The following is a 20889-nucleotide window of genomic DNA, read 5'->3' as shown; positions in this document are numbered from 1 at the left end:
GCTTTATTTTCATTAAGCAACCTAAATATAGAATGTCCAGTTCTTACATAATATCTTAATTCAATTTTAGAGATTAGAACTGTAAAAAAGATTAAATGTTGCTGCTTATTAAGTTTATTCTCATTTAACAAAGATAAATCTACTTTAGTACAAATATAATTGAATAATGATCCTCCTTATGTTACTTTATTATTAAATTGTTTTTTGGACATGTAATTTATACATATATTTCTTTTGGTAAATAAAGTCATTTAAAAATAACTCAATAACTATAAGTTGGCCCCCAAATGAGGCATTTCCAAGTGGTTCAAGATGATATGAAAAATTACAATTCTTAAAGAAAAGTAAAGCTATGCTTCCTGGAAGAATACAGTCGGCTGCATTGAACTTGTCATTAGAACCACATGCCTGTGATCAATTGATTAAATAAACTACTGCCCAGACGTCTGCAATCTGTCAGACACTCCACTGAAGGCTGTGCAGTCACTGCACCGGCCAACAATAGCATAGCAGTTTTCAGAGCACAGATTTCAAATAAAATCATTTTCCCATGTACAAATTGCCCACTGTGCACTTCAAGGCTTAATTGGAAAGTCAGTCCAAAAAATAATCTCCTTTGGAAAACCAGCATGGAATAAAATTTAATCACTTTACTAAATATGAACTACTTTAGTCTCACTTCAAAAGATATATTTCAGAGGGGAAGCATTTCCATTAATTAATCTCTTTAAATAATATGTGAACATCTAAAGTGCCAATTTAAGTATAAAAAGGATTATGAATTTTAAGCTTTGTATGCAGTCAGTTCAAGTCAAAGATTTCACCAATAACATCATTTTTATATATCTATAGTATGTAAACAATAACATGAGTATCGACTATATAGTTTATCAAACATCCCCTGTATTTACTTTCTTTAGTCTAGGATAAAAGATCCCCTAGCATAAAATGACCACATGATACAGAGAAGTTTTATTTTGAGAGAATTTTCCTTCTTGTGCATAACTAACATTGTATTTTATCATGACCAGAGATAGTACTTACTGGTAACACCATGTGCTGATATTAAGATATGGCATTTGTACTTTATTTAAAACCAGTTTGACAGTGAACCAAATTAGGGTTGCATAATCATTACTTATTCAGTTTTCTTTCTTAGACATTATCTACCACCTTCTTTCTGCTTGTCAAATAATCATTCATTTTTTTCTCAGAGAGTATTTTATGAGCCTACTCCACATTTGGAACATCATACATTTTCATTATATCCCATGAGTCTCCCATTATTCTGTGAGACTGATTCAGAGTTTTCATAGAGCATTTCAATGATGCCCATCCAAAGAGACTACAATCGTTGCTCCATCAGTTCCTAACGAATGGTTCTTCTCTTCTGTTCACTGCCTTCATCCTTTGTCTTCTGTTCCTGGAAAAAGATAAAGCAACATAAGTAAATAATGACTTGAAATAATGAATAAAATATTAACAAAAATAAATAGTACGTTAATGTTACTGTACGTTCTTGGAATATTACTATATCTGATTTTTAGTTGATTGTATAAGATGTCTCCGTATATTGGTTCCTGCAGTTGAATACCATTTAAGCCCCTGACTCTGCCAGTTATTAAGCAGATAACTTTACCTTTGAATGACTAAGAATAACACAGACATTCAAATCATTCCCTGTGCTGTTTGAAGCAAATTAGTCACCAAACTTTTCTGCTTATGCATCTTTTTGTAGCTTCCTTTTGTCAGAAAAAAAGTTGTGCGTTTTCCATTTCAATAAGGTGCTTTGATCAATAACCTTTATTACGCTGTTTTATATCTTCGTTTCCTTTCTCTTCCATTTACTTTTTTTCCTGTTTAAAATAGGCTCATGTCTTTTTTCCTTAAAATAATTATCTTGGATCTGTGACTTTTCAACTTCTTGGTTTCCTCTTTTACTGATCACAAAACTTCTCAGACTGGTAGGCTATATTTCCAGCTCTTACATTCCTGGTTTTCATATCATTATTAAACCTTTCTGCACACATTACTACCTATAAATTAAAACTATCTTCTAATGGCTAAGATTCCTCAGTGATCAAATTAATTCCCCTAATCTGCATCCTTTTTCCTTGACCTATCTATAACATGTTGGCCATGCCCTCTATTGTTCAATGCTTTTATTGACATCTATAACCATGAAACATTTTGCTATGTCTTCTTTTCTAATATTTCACCACTTACCCTCTTTCTGGCCTTATTTATTTCTATTATTGATTCAATCTACAAATACGTATTTATTTAATGATGGTAATGGCTGAAACAAAATTGTGTCAGAACTTGTAAGCTACCTTTAATATACTGATCTTTATCCTGTGTCAAAGGAAAAACAACTGGAATGATCTTAAGCAGAACATGGCAAGGAAAGCATTGTGTTGTCACTTGTGTGCTGTGTTATAAATGATTTAGGGTATGGAGGAGTTGAGAGGGCTGTGGATATAATAGGCTAAGAAAGAAATTATTACACTCAGGGGAGTGGCAGTAAAGACAGAAAAATAGGCACAAAGTATAGAATAGTGTAGTTGACAATGGTGAATTTGGCTATATAAAAGGAAATGTACAATGATACAGGTATTGATATTTTTATTTGTTTTTTATTGTTTGTTTTTGGCGTCTATAGTTATATAGTTGTCATGAACTGAGATGAGAAAGAACAAAGAGAATCATGTTCATGGTTAAGGTTTTAAGTTTTAAGCCTGGATTGGGTTCTCTTGAGTCTGAGTTGCTATTGAAAGATCCAAGTAGAAACGTCAAGTAGGCAGTTGAATATAAAGTTGGCTATATAAATATTTGAGTTGTTGTTTTATTAGAAAAACTGAAGCCCAGGAAATGCATGGGTTTACTCATTCAGAGAGAGTATGGTGTGAAAAAAGAAGAGCGATTTTGCTTGAGACTTGAGGATTTCTTAATTTAATGGCAAGATGACAGAAAGGACCTTCAAGCAAGACTAAGAAGAAATAACCAGAGAAGTAGAGAGAGGCAGGAGCAAGAACATGCTAGTGTATGTATTAGTGTATATACATTTATGTGTTTGGTAGTAAGAAGTTGAAGACATCTCACTTAAGGGCTTCACTTAATCTACAATTGCATGATCAATCATTTGTTAATAGATTTGACTATAGTGACAATGGTTGAAATTATTAATGAAACATCCAGTTGGTATGAGTGTCCTTGAAAGTTTGCTGAGTTGTATAAGGATCCATTTTGTGTTGATGACCACAAGGTCATTACTTTGTTGAATTTACCTTTTGGACTACCTTCTGCAAAATACTTAGATATGTGGACACAAGTATGGAGAATGTACAGATAGACATGCTCTTCCAGGCTGTGCTTTCAATGAAAAAATAGCAGATTCAAGGAACTTAATATTTCTGCAAAAAAATTATTGAAACTAGGTAGCACAGAATCTATACTGATTAACAAAGAAAGTCTAGAAGACAGAAGGCTGATGCACTGAGAAAAAACAGAAAGGAGAGGAAATTGAAGAATTGTTGCTGCGTGCTTGAGGTAGTGGTTATTCAGGTAGACCACACTCTTCCTGGTGATAACAAGATCTAGACTATCACTGTGTGAGAATGAGGAAAATGGATAAATAGGTCAGTGAAGAGCAAGTGGTACCTAAGCAATTTCATCAATTCATAGAGGGCCAACTCTCACTTTTTTAGTGTAATGTGTATACATCTCTGGCTAACTGATCACAGCTGGCTTTCCTAAACTTTATTGTTTTTCCTCTATTACTTATTTAGTTAGGCCATTATATAAATTGATTTTTTGAAAAAAAGGGATAGTGAGGAGTCAGGAGACTGAATTTTAATTTTACTTTTGTCATAACTTAGCTACATGATCTTGGGCAAGTTATATTTTCTCACCTGTAGAGTTAACTCATTGCAGAGGATCATTTTGTAAGACTTTTCCAGGCTAGAGGACTGATTTTTTTTTTTTTTTTAAGTTCTACAATCCCCCATCGTGTCCGTGATGTCCTGACAACACATCAAACTCAGTGTAACAAAAATGAACTAGTTTTCTTTTCTTTAAGGAGTCAAAACTTCAGAATCATCTTTGTTTTCTTCCTCTTCCTTGAGCCACATCCAATTGGTAATTGATTGCCAGACTCTGTTGATTTTTACTTTCCAAATTCTCTTGCACCTTTGCTGCTCTCACCATGATCACTGAGATCCTGGCATGCCTGAGTATTATTACCTAATTCCGGGACTACTGCACTTGAAAATAAATCTATTTCTTGAACCCAGTGTCTGTTTTTATAACTGCCATTCTCAGTCTTCTTAAAACACCAAGGTAAGGCCCCATCTTCTCAAGGCAGTGTTTTGATTCTTTCATTTCCATACTCAAAAATATTGAACCTGAATTTCAAGAAAATTTTGAAAAACCTTACCTCAATAATTAATATCCTCCATAATCTCATGTAACCTACAGAACTGAAAACCCTGGTCTTTGAACTTTAGTAGTAGCTTTTACTAACTCTACTTAAGAAAAATATAAATATACAAACAAAATATTCCCTCTCCATAAGGCTCTGCTGACCATCATATTTCAAATTCTATCATTGCCTCTGGTCGCTGGGTTTTCCTGGTTCCATTTTCTGCTTACTTTTTATCCTAACCACTGAGCACCGTCTACAATAGTCTATGTTGTGTGTATTTATTCTTTCTATATTCATATTCTCCATCATTATATTATAAATTACTTGAGGAAGAAGTTTTTTTCTGTTTGGTTTACTGTATTCCTCATGTTTTGTTGGTGTCTGACATATAATAAATGCTCTATGAGCTGACCCTGCAGCAACTAATGATGGCTGGAAGAGTGCATGGCAGACTTTAGATGTTCATTAATATGTGTTGAGTCGAAAATATGCTAAATAAATTTTGTTAAATAAATGAATAAGTAAAAATAATTTTAATCTAAATTATTAATTATTTTGTTGAACCTAGTATAATGCTTATATAACAAAATTAAGTGGTGATAAGAACTCTGTATTTTATAGATGTCATGATCATTTTGGAACTGTTATAATCCTTGCATACATTATTCATCTAGGGACAGTTTTCTTCTTTTGGCCAGTGTTCAACCTATCTAGTTCAAGTTTACAGTGATCCTTGATTCCCAGGTGGGTTTTGCTGATACTGATTTGAGAACTTGTTGAATCAGCTTTATGAGGATTGTAGTGGAAAGAAAATTTTGACCTACTGAAGTTTGCTTATAATTTATAATTTCCTCATTTGGCCAAGAGTGTCTTAACAAATTAAATTGAGAAAACATAAGCAAAACAGTGGAAACCATATTATTTATGGTGATGCTTTGTTTTATTAAAGAACAATCTAGTTATCTAAATATAAAGCTATTTATTGTTGCCACATTTGTATTTTACCTATAATAAAGGACCAAGTTTTCGTGATTGACTCCAAGTGTGAATCTGGAAAAGGACGCTGCTCTTTCAACCCCAATGTGAACACAGTGTCTGTTATGATCAGTAAGTCGAAAATAAAAGAGGGAGGGGGGAAATATAAAATAAAAGGAAATTAAAGAAAATAAATTCATGACATGGTATGCCCATTAGGATAGTAGCGTGAATGATAGACCTGAGTGAGGTAACAGAAAATTTCAAAGTGAGAAATTATAGTTTCTCATTTGTAAGAATTCATGATTAAATAATAAGCATGTGTATTTTCATTTACTATGTTGCCAGTGTTATTTCTAGAGCATGTCAACATTTACAAAGCATGTATTTGTATACATGTAATGATATATATTATAAAATAATTTTCAGTGTTTTCTGTACTTGTTTTTCTAGTTTTAAGTATACCTATTTTACCTCATATTTTAGTAATATTTTACAATGATTAAAATGGCATTTCTTTTGGGCCACTTGGGTGGCTCAGTGGGTTAAGCGCCTGACTCATGAACTCTCATGGTTTGTGAGATCAAGCCCCACATCAGACTCTGAGCTAGCAGCGTAGAGCCTATTGGAGATTATCTCTCCTCTCTCTGCTCCTCCTCTGCTCATGAACTCACACTCTCTCTCCCCCACAAAATAAGTAAACTTAAAAGAAAAAAAGGCATTTCTTTCAAATGAAAGAATTACTTCTTTTGAATAGAATTACTACTTTTGAATGAAAGTACAAGTGTTAGCCAAATACATTCTCTATGGATTGTTCAGAAGATGCTATACTAAAAAGAAGTGGTGGTAAAATCACTTTCCCCCCCTCATTTTCTAAAAAATGTATCAGTTAAGAAGCATGCCCGATTTCTTGGTGCTGTATACATTAACAAATCAATAAATTTGAATCTCAATCATTGGATTCCTTTGTGTAATTCACTTAAAGACATTCTCTTCTGGTTAATTAAGGCACTTCCAGAATATGCCTGACTTAACATGTGTTGTCTGTAGGGTCAAATCTTGGATTTCAGTATGTTGAATAGACAGTAGATGCTTTTACCCTTTGCTTTCTTATGTGTTGCTGGTGATAAATTGCCTTATTTGACAATGGAACAGGTGGAAAATAATTATTGTTTTCAGAACACTTTGCTTTTATTCATTTAATGTAGCACCTCATCTCTCTTTCTCATATTTGGAAGCTAAGTTAAGAAAGGTACATCCAGCAGTGACTAAAATGTAAGCTTGACAGTTATCCAGTGAATTATTTCGTGTGATTATTCTAATTGGGCAGGGAGGAGATGAAAGTATGTCATTGGGACCAAAAAGTATAAAGCTTTGAAATTACAAGATATCCAGTTATGTCTGATGCAGGGACTTTTCAGATAAGCTTCTAAAGATTATTTAATAGAAGCAGTGTCATGGAAAGTCTTTTCATTCGGAAGAAAATTGTATTCCCCTATCAAAATGATATGATATATAATACAAGCTAAATATATAGTTTTTACTTATTTCAAGTTAAATGCTAATGAAAATAAACTTCAAAGTTCTGTTAACGCTTATACTCATCAAATATCATTTGGAACAAAAAAGGCTTAAAACTGGACATTATAAATACTCCTGTTAAACATCATAAGTCATTTAATAGTTTTGTCCTTAAAGACATGGATTTGTTTACAAAATTAAAGTTAGTTATTGACTTTCATATACTAAGGTTCCAAGACTTTAATTTCTATGCCTATGTTCCTGTACTGCCTTTTAATATTTTGATTAACATTAGAATTTGAACTATCAAAGACACATTAAACTATTTGCTTGCCTTAAGAACTGAAACTAAAAGGGGGAAGAAGTTTAATTAGCTTGTATTTATCATTTTACTTGTTCTATTGATTATCCCTCTCACATTCTCTCCAATATTGACTCCAGTATTGCACAGTAAATTTGTGTAGTCATCTCAAGGTTGCCATTTGGGGCTTTATCATGTCTGTTCGATTGCAAGGCACTAAGTAACACAGAGTGTTTAAAGTGTTTCTGTCTATTAAAGGGCCAAGAAGCATAGAGACTTGGAGAATTCCAAATTTCATAATATAGTTGTGGCATCTAACCCAATGTGCAAGTTTAGTGCTTTTTGCTATTTTTCGTGTCACTGTTGTATCACAATAAGAAGTCAGATGACATCTCTTAAAGAACCTATAAAGAGCCTAATGAGGTTTTTCTGGTCAGTGGAAGTAAAATTGGAAGGCAAAGTATTTTGGGATTAGTGTTAAAAGGCACAAGATTATCTTTGCATAAACCCTCCACATATATTCTGAAAAAATATCCCTACTCAAAATTCTTTTTAAAGTGACATTGAGTATTTCTCATACAAAATAAAGCAGAAATGTCATTATTCCTGACTTGCTGTTGAAATTACTGAGAATTTAAGACAGGATATGAAGCCAACTAGACAGGTAGGCTTTTTTAATAGTTAAAACATAATTAATATGTTATGCAGTAGGATTAGACTCAGCCCTCTCTGCCATACATCATCCTCTGAGTGTCCTTTTTACTTTTCTTCCTGGAAACAGATCATATAATTGACAGCTGTGTTAATCAATCCTTTGAATAGCAGGAATTTATAACCCACCATTTGGGGAGTATCACCTACAATAAGAATGTGAAATAATTAATTGCAAAGTTATTTTAATTTTCACAGCCATTATATCTACAAAATACTTGTATAGATTCTTCACAAATGTTCACAGAATTTTAACGCTATAGCTCAACATGCTTTCATGAACTTTTTTGTTGTCTCCCTCTAATCTGTTCCCATGGGCTTCAGACCCCTACTGGGAAGCAGACCTGGGCAGCTTACTGCCTGCCGTAACCACTTGCTCACTGGTGGGGGTCCAGTTCATGACCTGGTGAGCTCATATTAAAAACATTTCATTTTCCATTCTATCCTGGGTTAACTGGTACTGCTTATTACTAAGGAGTGAGTGTGGAGTGCTTCGAAATGTTCCGGTCCTGCCAAATGGCCTATGATCTGAAGGTAGCCAGACTGATTCTAGAACATCAGTCAAAGAAAAAAACTACATGGTTTTTCACTGGGTGAGACCTGATCACTTTTATTCTATTTTAAGTAGACATTTAACTACTGTTTTTTAGTCTAGGGTCACACATACCAGTTCAGTGCTTACTGCCCTTACTAGGGTAAAAATTAATACAGACCTTAGCAAATAAAGTCAATGTCTCATGTTGTACAAATATAGATTAAAATATCTGATTTTGCCATTAATGATGGTAATTTAATTTTAAAATATATTTTCTTTCTTACCTCTATATTCTGTTTTTTATGGCTTCATATGTCAAGCCATATGTGTGTTATTAACATAATATTATATTTTAGCATAATGTTAATGAATGGTGTATTACAATTGAAAAAGTAGCACTTTATTTACCTTACAGAAACTTTATAGCATAAAAATTGAAACATACTTTTAATGCTAAGATAATTTTATCATTAATAGTATTTTGACAATAAAATCTAATATCTTCAATCTATTTAGTGAAACCATGGAATTCTTCATAGGTGATGAAAACTTTTGAAATCATAAGCCAATTTCCGATTTTACAGATGACAAGATAGAGATACAGGGTGTTAAATGACTTAGTCCTAATTCCCACGTGGTTAATTACTGCCAAACTTAGAAACTGAGTTCTCTCTTATAGCATTTTTTATTTATTAAAAGAAAGTAGTAATTAATTAAGCTATTCTGTTATGTTTTATACATATATTTTCCACCCATTTTTGATACATAGTATGAAAACCTAGGTGTTTAGTATAATTAACTGCAGGCAGAAGAATTTTTATTTCTATAAAGAATAAAGTTATTTTGGGAATCACACAGGCAATAATGACATCAGATTACGTTGTATCCAGCTTTTCTATGTGATAGACAATAAAAACTGACAAGTATAAACACTCGGTAATTTGTTTGATCGTCTAATAACCAAGTTCTTCTTGATTTTTACAAAAGGTTTAAAATTGTGTTGACATCCTCTTCTTCCTAGATGGGGAGCTTTTCTCTGGAATGTATATCGATTTCATGGGCACAGATGCTGCTATTTTCCGAAGTTTAACGAAGAGGAATGCAGTCAGAACTGATCAACACAATTCCAAATGGCTCAGTGGTAAGAAACATTGTATGCGTTTCTGAGAATCGTCCTTTAAACTATTTAATTCTATAGTGAAGAAAAGTTAAAAGTGTTTAAAAAATGAAAATATCAAGCCATGATGTAAGAAACAATTCTGTACTTTATGACTTTTAATATTTAGGATAAATAAACAATTGACGTATTCCATAGTTCATATATCTTTATATCCCATCATATAATTATTATAAGATGTATTAATAAATAAAAATGGCAGTGATATTTATCAGACAGGCTCATATATTAAGAATCTTCTCCAATTATATCATATCACATAAATACGATATTTTACTCATTTAGTCTGCTTGAATGTTTTATTATTATGTTTTTCAGTGTTTATTTATTTTTGAGAGAGAGAGAGACAGACAGACAGAGAGCGAGTGGAGGAGGGGCAGAGAGAGAGAGGGAGACACAGAATCCAAATCAGGCTCCAGGCTCTGAGCTGTCAGCACAGAGCCCGACGCGGGGCTCAAACCCACAGACCATGAGATCATGACCCGAGCCAAAGTCGTACGCTTAACTGACTAAACCACCCAGGTGCCCCTGCTTGAATATTTTAATATCAGTCTAAAAATTTTCCTAAATTTATGACAGATAAAATGATTAAAGTATTTTCAACAACTCCTCCTATTTGTTTTATACTTAGATTATTAAACTATAAAACTGGTATATATATTTTTTATAATTTATTTAGTACACAATGGAAATCATAATTTCTATTAACTTTATGATTATCGGCATTCAGTTGTTTAAAATTATGGGGGTGTCACATGAATTTCACATCATGAAAGAGATTCATATGACATTTGAAATGTACAATTTGAATCAGTTGCTGTTGGTTAGAGAGGGCAGAAACCACTAAGAACTTTGTCATTTCTCCCTGGGGAAGATTTCTAGCTGACCCTAAATTTGGCAATCCACTTAACATTGCACAGTAAAGCATGAATCACCACAGTTAAGCATCTTATTTCACTGATAGGCAGGCACAAGAAAGCATTGATTGTCCATTTCCTTCTTCAATTTATGACTCTAGTACATCTGGAAATAGAGCATTCTAAAACTTCTTTTGTTCTTAAAATAAGGAATCCCTCTATGTCTTCAAATGACTGCATTCTTTTTCCTTGAAAAATTTCCCTTTCATTTCATATGCTGTAGTTTAAGAAAAAAAAAATGTCTTTTTCAGATCTTGGACTCCCTACTCATTCTGCTTCAGTGAATTTGAGTTTATATTATATGCACTGGATTGAAAACTGTACTTTGAAAAAAACTATTTTTCTATAAAATGACCATTATATTCCATGGGAAATAACTGGTAGAAAGGCTTTTAATTTTTTAGAACTCATCATTGCCCAAAGAATGTTTGCATTTACTGAACTTCTAGAATGTATTGCAGATAGAGAAAAAAAAGTTGTTGTTTTTTAATATTTATTTATATTTGAAAGAGAGACAGAGAGAAAGAGTGTGAGAGGGGAGGGCAAAGACAGAAGGAGGCAGAATGTGAAGCAAGCTCCAGGCTCTGAATTGTCAGCAAAGAGCCTGACACAGGTCTGAACCCACAAACCAGGACATCATGAGCTGAGCTGAAGTCTGACGCTCAACCAAGCGAGGCACCCAGGCGCCCCCAGGGAAAAGTAGTTTAAGCTCTTATGTTATAGATATATTTTGTGGCACTTGACATTCCATGTACAGTATGTTGTGTGAATACATTTACTACCGTTAGACTTTTTGCCTATGAACATTGAATTGTTCTTCTGTACCAAAGCTGGAGAAGGCATGTGCCTGTGGTCTACTTGGGTGGTCAGTAGATGGATTTTCTTCATGAGTATATATATATAGTCTTTGTATTTTTTTGTCAGAACCTATGTTTGTGGATGCACATGTCATCCCAGATGGCACGGATCCAAATGATGCTAAGGTGTACTTCTTCTTCAAAGAGAAACTGACCGACAATAGCAGAAGCACAAAACAGATTCATTCCATGATTGCTAGAATATGTCCTGTAAGTATTAATCTTGTCCTAATTTAAAGAGAGGCTCACAAATTCAAATTATAGAAACATATTTTCTTTTGCCAATAGTTTATTTTCCTACTTTTTCAAACTTAATTTTTTTATTTATTTTTGAGAGAGAGATAGACACAGCATGAGCAGGGGAGGGTCACAGAAAGGGAGACACAGAATCCGAACCAGGCTTCAGGCTCTGAGCTGTCAGCACAGAGCCCTACGCGAGGCTCAGACCCACCAACTGTGAGACCATGATCTAAGCCAAAGTCGGACGCCCAACCAGCTGAGCCATCCAGGCGCCCCTAACTTCCTACTTTTTATCTACTGTTACAAATTAATGCAATATTGAGGGGAATCATTTTAAAGATTTTTTTCATGTTTATTTAGTTTGAGAGGGAGAGAGAAAGTGCATGCACGAGTGGAGGAGGGGCAGAGAGAGAGGAGAGAGAGAGAATTTTAAGCAGGGTATACACTGTCCGCACAGAGCCCCACTTGGGGCTCAGTCCTGTAAACCATGAGATGATGACCTGAGCTGAAATCAAGAGTCAGATGCTTAATTGACTGAATCACCCAGGTGCTCTGAGAGAAGACATTTTAATTTAATGTTTATTCACATTAGTCATATGAGATAAATAAGAAAGTTTAGTTCAGAGAAATATTATCATGGTTTTATACAAATGAGCAGTTTTATTTAATTTTTGCATTCCACTTAATGCATTAATTCATTTAATACATTTGTATTAAAAACAAATAGCTAAATTATACATTGCAGAAATAGAATAATTCTTGTGAATAAAATGCAGCAAAACTTCAGTAAAGACGGTTGAGGAACTCTCTACAACAGTGAAAATTAAGAAATACATTAATAAAATACAGTTCTAATTAAAAACATTAAACAAAGTTATCTTGTCTATAAACAGTAAGTATGTGGAGCAACTCAAAAAACCTCATGATGCCCTCCATATAGGATGTTTACACATTTGCCCTGACTCATTTATGATTAGCATTCTTTGTGCAAAAGTGTTTCTTCGCATGCTTAGTGTTTAAAATAGTTTATTTTCAAATATTACAGTGTTCCACTGATTGTGGATCTCATCTACTCAGTCATTTGAAAGAAGGCAGTAAAGCCAGCAGAAGGGGAGAAAGGCTTCTGGGTATACAAAAAAAAATTCTCTAGAAACTATTTGTGAGTGATCTAAACACGATTTTTCCTGCCCTAGCCAGAGAAATGTATATATTAAAGCATCTGATTGGAAAAACTGAGGATTAAATGGTAACACAGAGAAATGAAGAAGAGAAGATAGAACTATTGGAGACCTTTTGGTAGAAGTATAAACACACTTTCCTGACCACGGTAGCGTCTGCAAGCTGTGGTCTTGTATACAATGTAGTCACTGTATACAATAATTTAGGTTCATATTGAAGACAGTGAGTTATCCAGAAAAGGCAAATTAAGCTATGTGTTCTCCATAACATTTCACAGATACTTCATCATGCATTGTTAAATTTAGAAAGCTTTAGGGCATATATTTATTAAACTCATCTTTGAAACATTTTCAGTGGATACCATATGGGAGAAAATTAATGGCATAGCTAGAGCTGTTTTATAAAATGCTATAAATCTCAAATATTCCTCTTTGTTGATATGCAGATATAGTTAACATTTGCATTCTTCAGATTATAACAAACCCCCACGTAGTACAAATCTAACCTGAATTTTTAATGCACTTTAATATGTATGTAAGCGATCTGAAATGTGTTTTCAAAATGGTTTCAGAACGACACTGGAGGACTGCGTAGCCTTGTCAACAAGTGGACAACCTTCTTAAAAGCGAGGCTGGTGTGCTCTGTAACTGATGAAGATGGCCCAGAAACGTACTTTGATGAATTAGGTACATGGATTTGAGATTGAAAAATGCTTTTGCTAAAGAATTTGTAAAGTTTATGTATTTTAATGGCCTCTCAAAGGAGGATGTATATTGTATGAATGTTTTCAGCATAAATCATGTGCCAATTTGAATGAATGATCTGTTTACTGTTCATAAATATTCTTAAGTACTTTTTAAATCTGTTTTGCCCCTGAGTGCACTACTGAAACATTTAGTTCATTGCATAACCCAAGATCTATGAATGAGTGTGCGTGTCTATGTGTGACAGAGACAGAAAGAGAGGTACTTGCATAATTTACAAATGAATGATACGTGTGTGATTTTCTAAAAGAATGTGTGTTTCGTATGTATTTAAATTCTAATGTTCTGATTTGAAATCAGTTTGTATGAGCATATATATCCCTCTCATTGAGATCACTTAGCTATTTCCAGATTATAATGATGCTGCCAGAATATCTTTCTCAATAATCTTTTCATAGTTGAAATTATTTTCTTGGGGTAACTTTTTCAAATATGGTTAATATTTGAGAAGCTTAAAAGAATGATATTTTCCTTTTATAGAGGATGTGTTTTTGCTGGAAACTGATAACCCAAGGACAACACTAGTGTATGGCATTTTTACAACATCAAGGTAATTATTAAACAATTACAGCTTATGAATTAAGCTGTAAGCTTCATTGAATGATAGTAATTATTTCAAAGCATTCTTTTCAATGCCTAATTTTACAAAGCATTCACGATGCAACCATCCTGTTTGATTACTTTTGCCTGGTTACCAAAATACATTTAGGCTGAACTAACACTTTCAAAATAGTTTTGTACAGAGTATTTGTAATGATTATATGCTCTTTTTCTCGAAGAAAGGAAAATATGAATTACAATGAAGGAATAAAGTATAGAAGATATTTGTTTTAAGGAAGTAGTCTGAACACCCATGATTCACCTAAAATTTTTGGTATTTCTACTAAAATAAGTTTTATTCTGGAGCATTCCAAAATGATGACTAGAAACTAATAAAATAGGGCACCAGTTTTCATGTTCCATATGACAGTATTTCATATACTATCCAATCCTAATTTTCATGTATTTCAAGTTAACTTGCCATATTCTCACCTTTTCCTAGATATATTTCTTTTTAATCCTTTTAAACTGAGAATGTGACTCAGAATGCAGTACGGCATCCCAGCTGTGGCAGAGCCAGTGCAGAATGTAATATGTCCCTTTTATTAGACAAAATCAACCAAAAAACAAAAATTTGAAGATTTTAACATTCTTTTCTAGCAGGGCAAGTACAGCATAATTGTAAACTATAATGGCCCATTCAGAGAAAGATAAAATCACAAAGATATTGATTATATGTCATATTTACATTATCCTGTAAAATATGTAAAAATAGGCTCTAAAGGATGAAGAGTTTAACTCCTGTTCTAAAAGAGAAAGTGGTCTTGAGTTAACTCACAAAGAAGTGAACAAAGTGAAAAGAATCAAATTCTTTAGAAGAAAACGTTTGTTTCAAAAAAATATTTCTACAGTGTTTGTTTTTCCCACCACCAATAGCCTTTTGAAAAATGCACAATTGTCATTTCCAAGCAACAGTGCTAATGATAAATAATATATATTGTTTTTTTCAATGGGCATCTAGGTTTTCCATTAGGCATCTAATTTATGAGATATAGGTAAGTCAGAGAAATGTTTGTTTCAGTCAATCTGCCTTGGTGACAACAAGAATAGTTTTTAGTAAGGATCCAAACACATTCTCTGAGATTATATTGACAACATTAATGTAACAAACCTTTTTTGGACCTTACTTTTTTTTATTTTTGTTTCCTTTTCTGTCACTAATAGGGAAAATACATAAATTATGACAACTTAGACTTTTCTGACTACTCTTTAGGATAAATGTGAGAACGTTCTTAAGATAAAGAGATACAGTTTTCTCTTAAGGAGATTTATTTCTCTGAGTTAAATTATGATATATTTTATTGACAGTGACTTTGAATTCAGATTTTTGAATAAAGCATTAATTTATTTTTTGTTGTTAAGATAAACTAGTTAGAAACTTCTTTTACTTGTATTTTGGAAACATTGGGAAGTCTTCTATAATGTATTATTATCTACTGCCTCCATGAATGGATTAACTGTTTTAATGCTTTATGTACCAATGGCTTATTTCAAAATAGTAGAGAAATTTTTTAGCTTTACAATGTGTAACATAACATTCAGCATTTCCATGATGAATTATATCAACTTTTTATCACAAACTTTGCCATCTGTTTTTTTAATTGTATTTAGAAGTTTAAAAATATAAGAAAATGGATCTCTTTCTGTTTCTTTTTTTAGCTCAGTTTTTAAAGGATCAGCAGTGTGTGTGTATCATTTGTCTGATATACAGACTGTATTTAATGGACCTTTTGCCCATAAAGAAGGGCCCAATCATCAGCTGATCTCTTATCAGGGTAGAATTCCATATCCTCGCCCTGGAACTGTAAGTACCTAGGAAAGTTTCTTTGTCATTTTGCTTCTTTAAAAAATACACATATTTTTAACAGGCTATGAATAGCATGTTGATGTTTATTAAATATAACCAAAGGGGGCCTGGGTAGGTTCAGTCGGTTGAGCATCTGACTTCGGCTCAGGTCATGATCCCACACTCCATGCGTTCGAGCCCTTCATCAGGCTCTGTGCTGATAGCTCAGAGCCTGCAGCCTGCAGGCTGCTTCAGATTCTGGTACTCCCTCTCTCTCTGCCCCTCCCCCACTCACGCTCTGTCTCTGTCTCTCAAAAATAAATACACATTTAAAAATACATATATATGTATATATACACACTGATATACTCATTGTAATTTTTCAGGTCATGGGTTCTCTGATTTGGTATTTTACAAATATGGTATAACACTCTCTACAATTTTTCTAAGTACTATTCCAATAAAATTTCTTAGATTTGAAGGTAACTGGTTATGTTAGACAGGGCAGAGATATTTTCCTAATTTTATTGGCATAAAGCCATAGTTTGGAAAGTGTTAACATTTAGGTGGCATCCTGAAAGAATTTGAATGCTTTTCACAGCCCTTCCTAATATTAATATAGATCTTTCCATTGTAAGGGATATATTTAGTTAAAAGTTGTATCTTGTGTATTTCTCAAAGAAAGAAAATGTTATGTATAAATAAATACGATGAAAGTGATGTTCTAGTTCAATGAAACAATTTATAAACTCTACAGTTTTGAGGTATACACATATATCCAATTTTTAAAATATCAGCAGTATTAAGGACTACATTGAAAACTAACCTTTCTAGCTGCAGGCAGTGCACTGACAGACTGGAATTGAACTTTTTCTGGGACTACAATGATCACAGTCGCACTGTGTTTGTTTTTCATTTAGCCCATTATAATGATTTATTGAATTCTAGAATATTGATTAGTTTTTGTTTCTATAAAATGTCATGTGGTACACTGAGAGGAGACAATCAAGAGGAATATGATTTTCAAATGGACTTTCATAGGGAATATAATTTTCTTATATTTTGCATTTCATAGAGTTTAGTTATAATTATAAAGTGGGGTGGATGTGAGTAAAGAAGAATGATTTTATGGAAAATAATCAAAGGATAGTTGTGGAATATTCTTTTCTTAAAATGTTTTTTTCCTTTTTACTTAATTATGAAGTTCCTTCTGCCAATATGCTTTCAAGATATTCATCCCACATCATTTCTTCCTAACTGTTAATTCACTTTTTGTGTTATTCTTAGAGTTTATTTGCAATGTATTATTCAGTCCTTTATTTTCTCATCATCTTACAAGTATGGTTTATAGGAACAGTTAACTTTTAATTAACTTTGGAAAGATTATCATCATTGCTCGTTACCTGTGAAACAATTAAATTTTGCAAAGCCACACTTAATCATAGCTGGGATGAAGTCCCATTATACAATTTACAGTCTCCTTTTAAATGATCTCTCTTTGATGCCCATGGTTCAACAGAAAGTGGAAGATTACTTAATTATTTTGTATAACACAAGGAAAATATTAACAAGATGTATTGATCTCATGGTACAACTTGAGGTGTGTTGGATAACAAGCAGAGGTTATATAAGAGAAGGGGAGGTTAGCAACTTTCAAATTCCATATAACTCATGGCTCTCATTATTTCAGTCAGTGTTTTTCATACATTTCCAAGGGGCTCACTGATAACCTACTCAAAGATAAATCTTTTTTTGAGGATTACTTGCTATTTGAAGTTGACCAGGTCATTGCTTCATCTTAATACAGAATATTAACAGGTGGTTGTGATAGTCTATGCTTCCATTAGTTATTCTGTTTCACAGCATGCATATGGGATTAGTAAAGGAATGGGTGGTTTATGAACTCAAACAATTCTATTTTTCCTCAAGTAGTTCCTTGAGAGACATTTCTCAGATAAGCAGATAAGATAGATAAAGTCATGCTAAATGAATCAGGTCTGAGGCCTCAGAGCCTCAGTGAGTATGTGTCAGGGCTACTTTATATCCAGTTTACAGAACAGATTGTATGCGTCTCTCCTCGTTTCAAGTAAGGATTCCAGTAGTGACTTGAGCTCAGTGTGGTGAGAGTAGTTACAGTAGGGAAATTGATGACTATTACAAATCATCCACCTCTATTCCCAATCCTTGTCAGACTTCACTAGAATGGCAGCTCCAAAGAACTCTCAGGAATCAGAGTGAGAAAATCATCCATGTCGAATAGTGATTATTCTACAGAAAATATGGGAATAGATAAACCCCTTTTAGTAAAACAAAATAAACCAATGCAAAATTAGAAAGTTCTACTAACAGCCCCACTGTTCACAATTTCCAAGCTGCTAAGAAAAAGCATGTTTTTTCTGCTGTAAATCAGTGTGGTATAAGCCAGGGCTTAGTAACACACATCTGGAGCTGACTCTGTGAAAAAAAGGGAGTAGTCGATACTTGAGACATTTTTCTATAATGTGGTTTCTTACATCTGGTGTTGAGACCAGAGCAGCTCCCTTAAATAAAAAAAATTGTGAGATGAGTGATCCTTAGGGAGTGAAAGAGGCAGGGTGGAGGAAGACCTCTGGAACTCCTTCTGGAAAAGCAAACCTCCCAGATTTAGTCTCTCCACCCTTCACTGAACAACACACCATGAAGTCTCAGCTGTCTGACTCAGAGTGGCCAGTGTCTGTCTCTTCCCTGGGCTTCCAAGGTTTAATATCCCACTGATGTAGCCAGAAGACCTACAGCCAAGTGACCCAAAGCATTCCCTCTTCTCTCAGGTTAAAAATGTTGCTTCTGAAGACCTCCCAATGAAGAATCAACTGTCATTGCTGTACTTTATTTCCCTACACAGTAGTTCAGTTGCCGGGTCAACCTCATGAATCCATGACTGGATTCTTAAAGAAATGACAAGGGCAGAAATTGTATACTCTCATTCTAATGTTCCTTGTAGGTGATTCTTTTAAAGCAGAGTGGATAGCTCTGTTAGCAAACTGCCCCAACCAGCAGTGGGAAGAATTCTGCCAATTGTGTCATAATGTTTTTCCATAAGTGATTCAAGTTTGTGGAAGAAACAGGACACCTTTGGTATGTTGCAAAGGGCAGCCAGAGACTGCAGATTCGCTCTGTGGCTGAGCTAACATATTACATTATTCTGTTGCAACGTGTTTAAAGCTTCTGTAGAAAATTGTTTTTGCTTATACTATCCTGTTAAAGCGGAACGTAATAAAAGTGTTCTGTTTTAATATCTGTTTATAAGTGGACCAGAACCACCTGGTTTAATCGTTGTGCTTTACAGGCCTGGTACCTGGTGCAGCTAAAGACCCACATAAGTTAGTGCTGGCAAGACAAAAAAGAACTTGATTCCTGGCAATTTTGTTGATTCCATGCATCTTGTCATGGTTGTTATATTAGAAGTATTTCTGTTGTTCATAGATGTTTAAAACACTGTTAAAGTTTACAATAAAATAAAGTACATAAAGCAAATAGACATGAAAAGTTCATTATATATTGTTTCGTATGATTATTTAAGACACATGAATAAAATAGGCAATAAATATTATTGAAGTCTAGAGGAGAGAAAGACTGCCATGGGACAGCCTTGTCCAGAGAAGACATATAAACAACATGAGATTGAGCTGGCCCTGAAGGCAGTCAGATTTGGATAATTTGGGTCGGGAAGGAAGGATGTTTCAGACAAAGTTTACAGCTTACATTATAAGGCAAAGAGAGAAAGTAGTAAGTCGTTCTAGAAGCTCTGCATGAGCTAATAGGCATGGAGCAGAGCAGTCTTGTCAGCAATGGAGGATACATGGAGATAAAATGAGGGCCAACTGGTGCATAAAAGTAGAAGTCTTCAACCATGTCATTCTTTAGGCTTTAAAGGGCCTAGACTGTCAAGGGTTTAAGCAAGGGGATCGCTTTCTCTCAGAATACAAGTTTTAAAGACCAATGCCAGAAACTAACCCAGATTCTGGAATGCCATTTATTTATGTGCATGTATTTATCCGTATACCACTCATCTTTGAAGTGTTAGGTCAAGTTCCCCTTGACCGTGTCAGTCTCTCTTTCTCTGACTAGTTTTGCTCTTATTTTCTGCAGTCTTTAACCTCAACTCCTACCTCCTTCTTCTACTCTGCACTCTATGATCCAGCAATGTCTCAGGAATTACAGTTCCCTAAATATTCAAACATGTTTATCCTATCTTTAAACCTTTTCATCAGCCCCGAGACCCTTAAGTTCTCTACTATTCTGAATTCATATATAAAAAATTGGCTCTTAAACATATATGGCAACTGATCAGAAACCAACCTTTGTTATTTATTTTATGTTTGTCTTAAATGATTATTATATGACTTAATTGTTATTTTCTTTTAATATGCCTATTTTCCTTACTAGAATACTTCTTTCTAAAAGATAATGATAGCTTCTTTTTCTTATGTCCCCTACTGGGCACATCAAAATGCTTTTTGAATAAAAAATGAATATGTGAATAAAAAGTTGGTTAAGTGTTGGACTCTCGATTTCCGCTCAGGTCATGATCTCCCAGTTCATGAGATCAAGCCCCATGCTGATAGTGCAGAACCTGCTTGGGGTTCCCTCTCTCCCTCTCTCTCTCTGCTCCCCCCCAAAAAAATTAAAAATTAAAAAATGTGGCCAAAGAATGGATGCATGAGTTAACATGTGATTATATTAATATCAAAAAGTAGGATCATGGATGTGCTCTGTGAGGAGCATCAGAGGACGGCAGATGTCAAGAATACCTAAAAATAGGAAAGAGATTAGGTGAGGATGACAGTTGCTGAGATTTCCTTAACATGGCATTGTTATTGTTGGTAGCATTTCACCTGGCACTTTAGTAATCAAAATACGTAAC

General features: G+C 33.9%; 1 protein-coding gene across 1 annotated transcript in view; it reads left to right on the top strand.

Annotated features, from left to right (window-relative positions):
• The window catches only part of SEMA3C (semaphorin 3C), a 176344-nt gene that overhangs the window by 100065 nt on the left and 55390 nt on the right, over positions 1–20889 (top strand). The window contains exons 6-11 of the mRNA XM_039252482.1: positions 5440–5530; positions 9488–9607; positions 11485–11627; positions 13408–13522; positions 14081–14150; positions 15860–16004. Coding sequence (XP_039108413.1) covers positions 5440–5530; positions 9488–9607; positions 11485–11627; positions 13408–13522; positions 14081–14150; positions 15860–16004 — 684 coding nt within the window. The remainder of the gene's footprint in view (positions 1–5439; positions 5531–9487; positions 9608–11484; positions 11628–13407; positions 13523–14080; positions 14151–15859; positions 16005–20889) is intronic.

The sequence above is a fragment of the Hyaena hyaena genome, unplaced genomic scaffold (genome assembly GCF_003009895.1).
Source record: "Hyaena hyaena isolate Hyena2069 unplaced genomic scaffold, ASM300989v1 scaffold_415, whole genome shotgun sequence".
Classification (NCBI taxonomy): domain Eukaryota; kingdom Metazoa; phylum Chordata; class Mammalia; order Carnivora; family Hyaenidae; genus Hyaena; species Hyaena hyaena.
The sequence above is the reverse complement of the archived record's forward strand: the minus strand, read 5'-3'. Positions and strand labels throughout refer to the sequence as shown.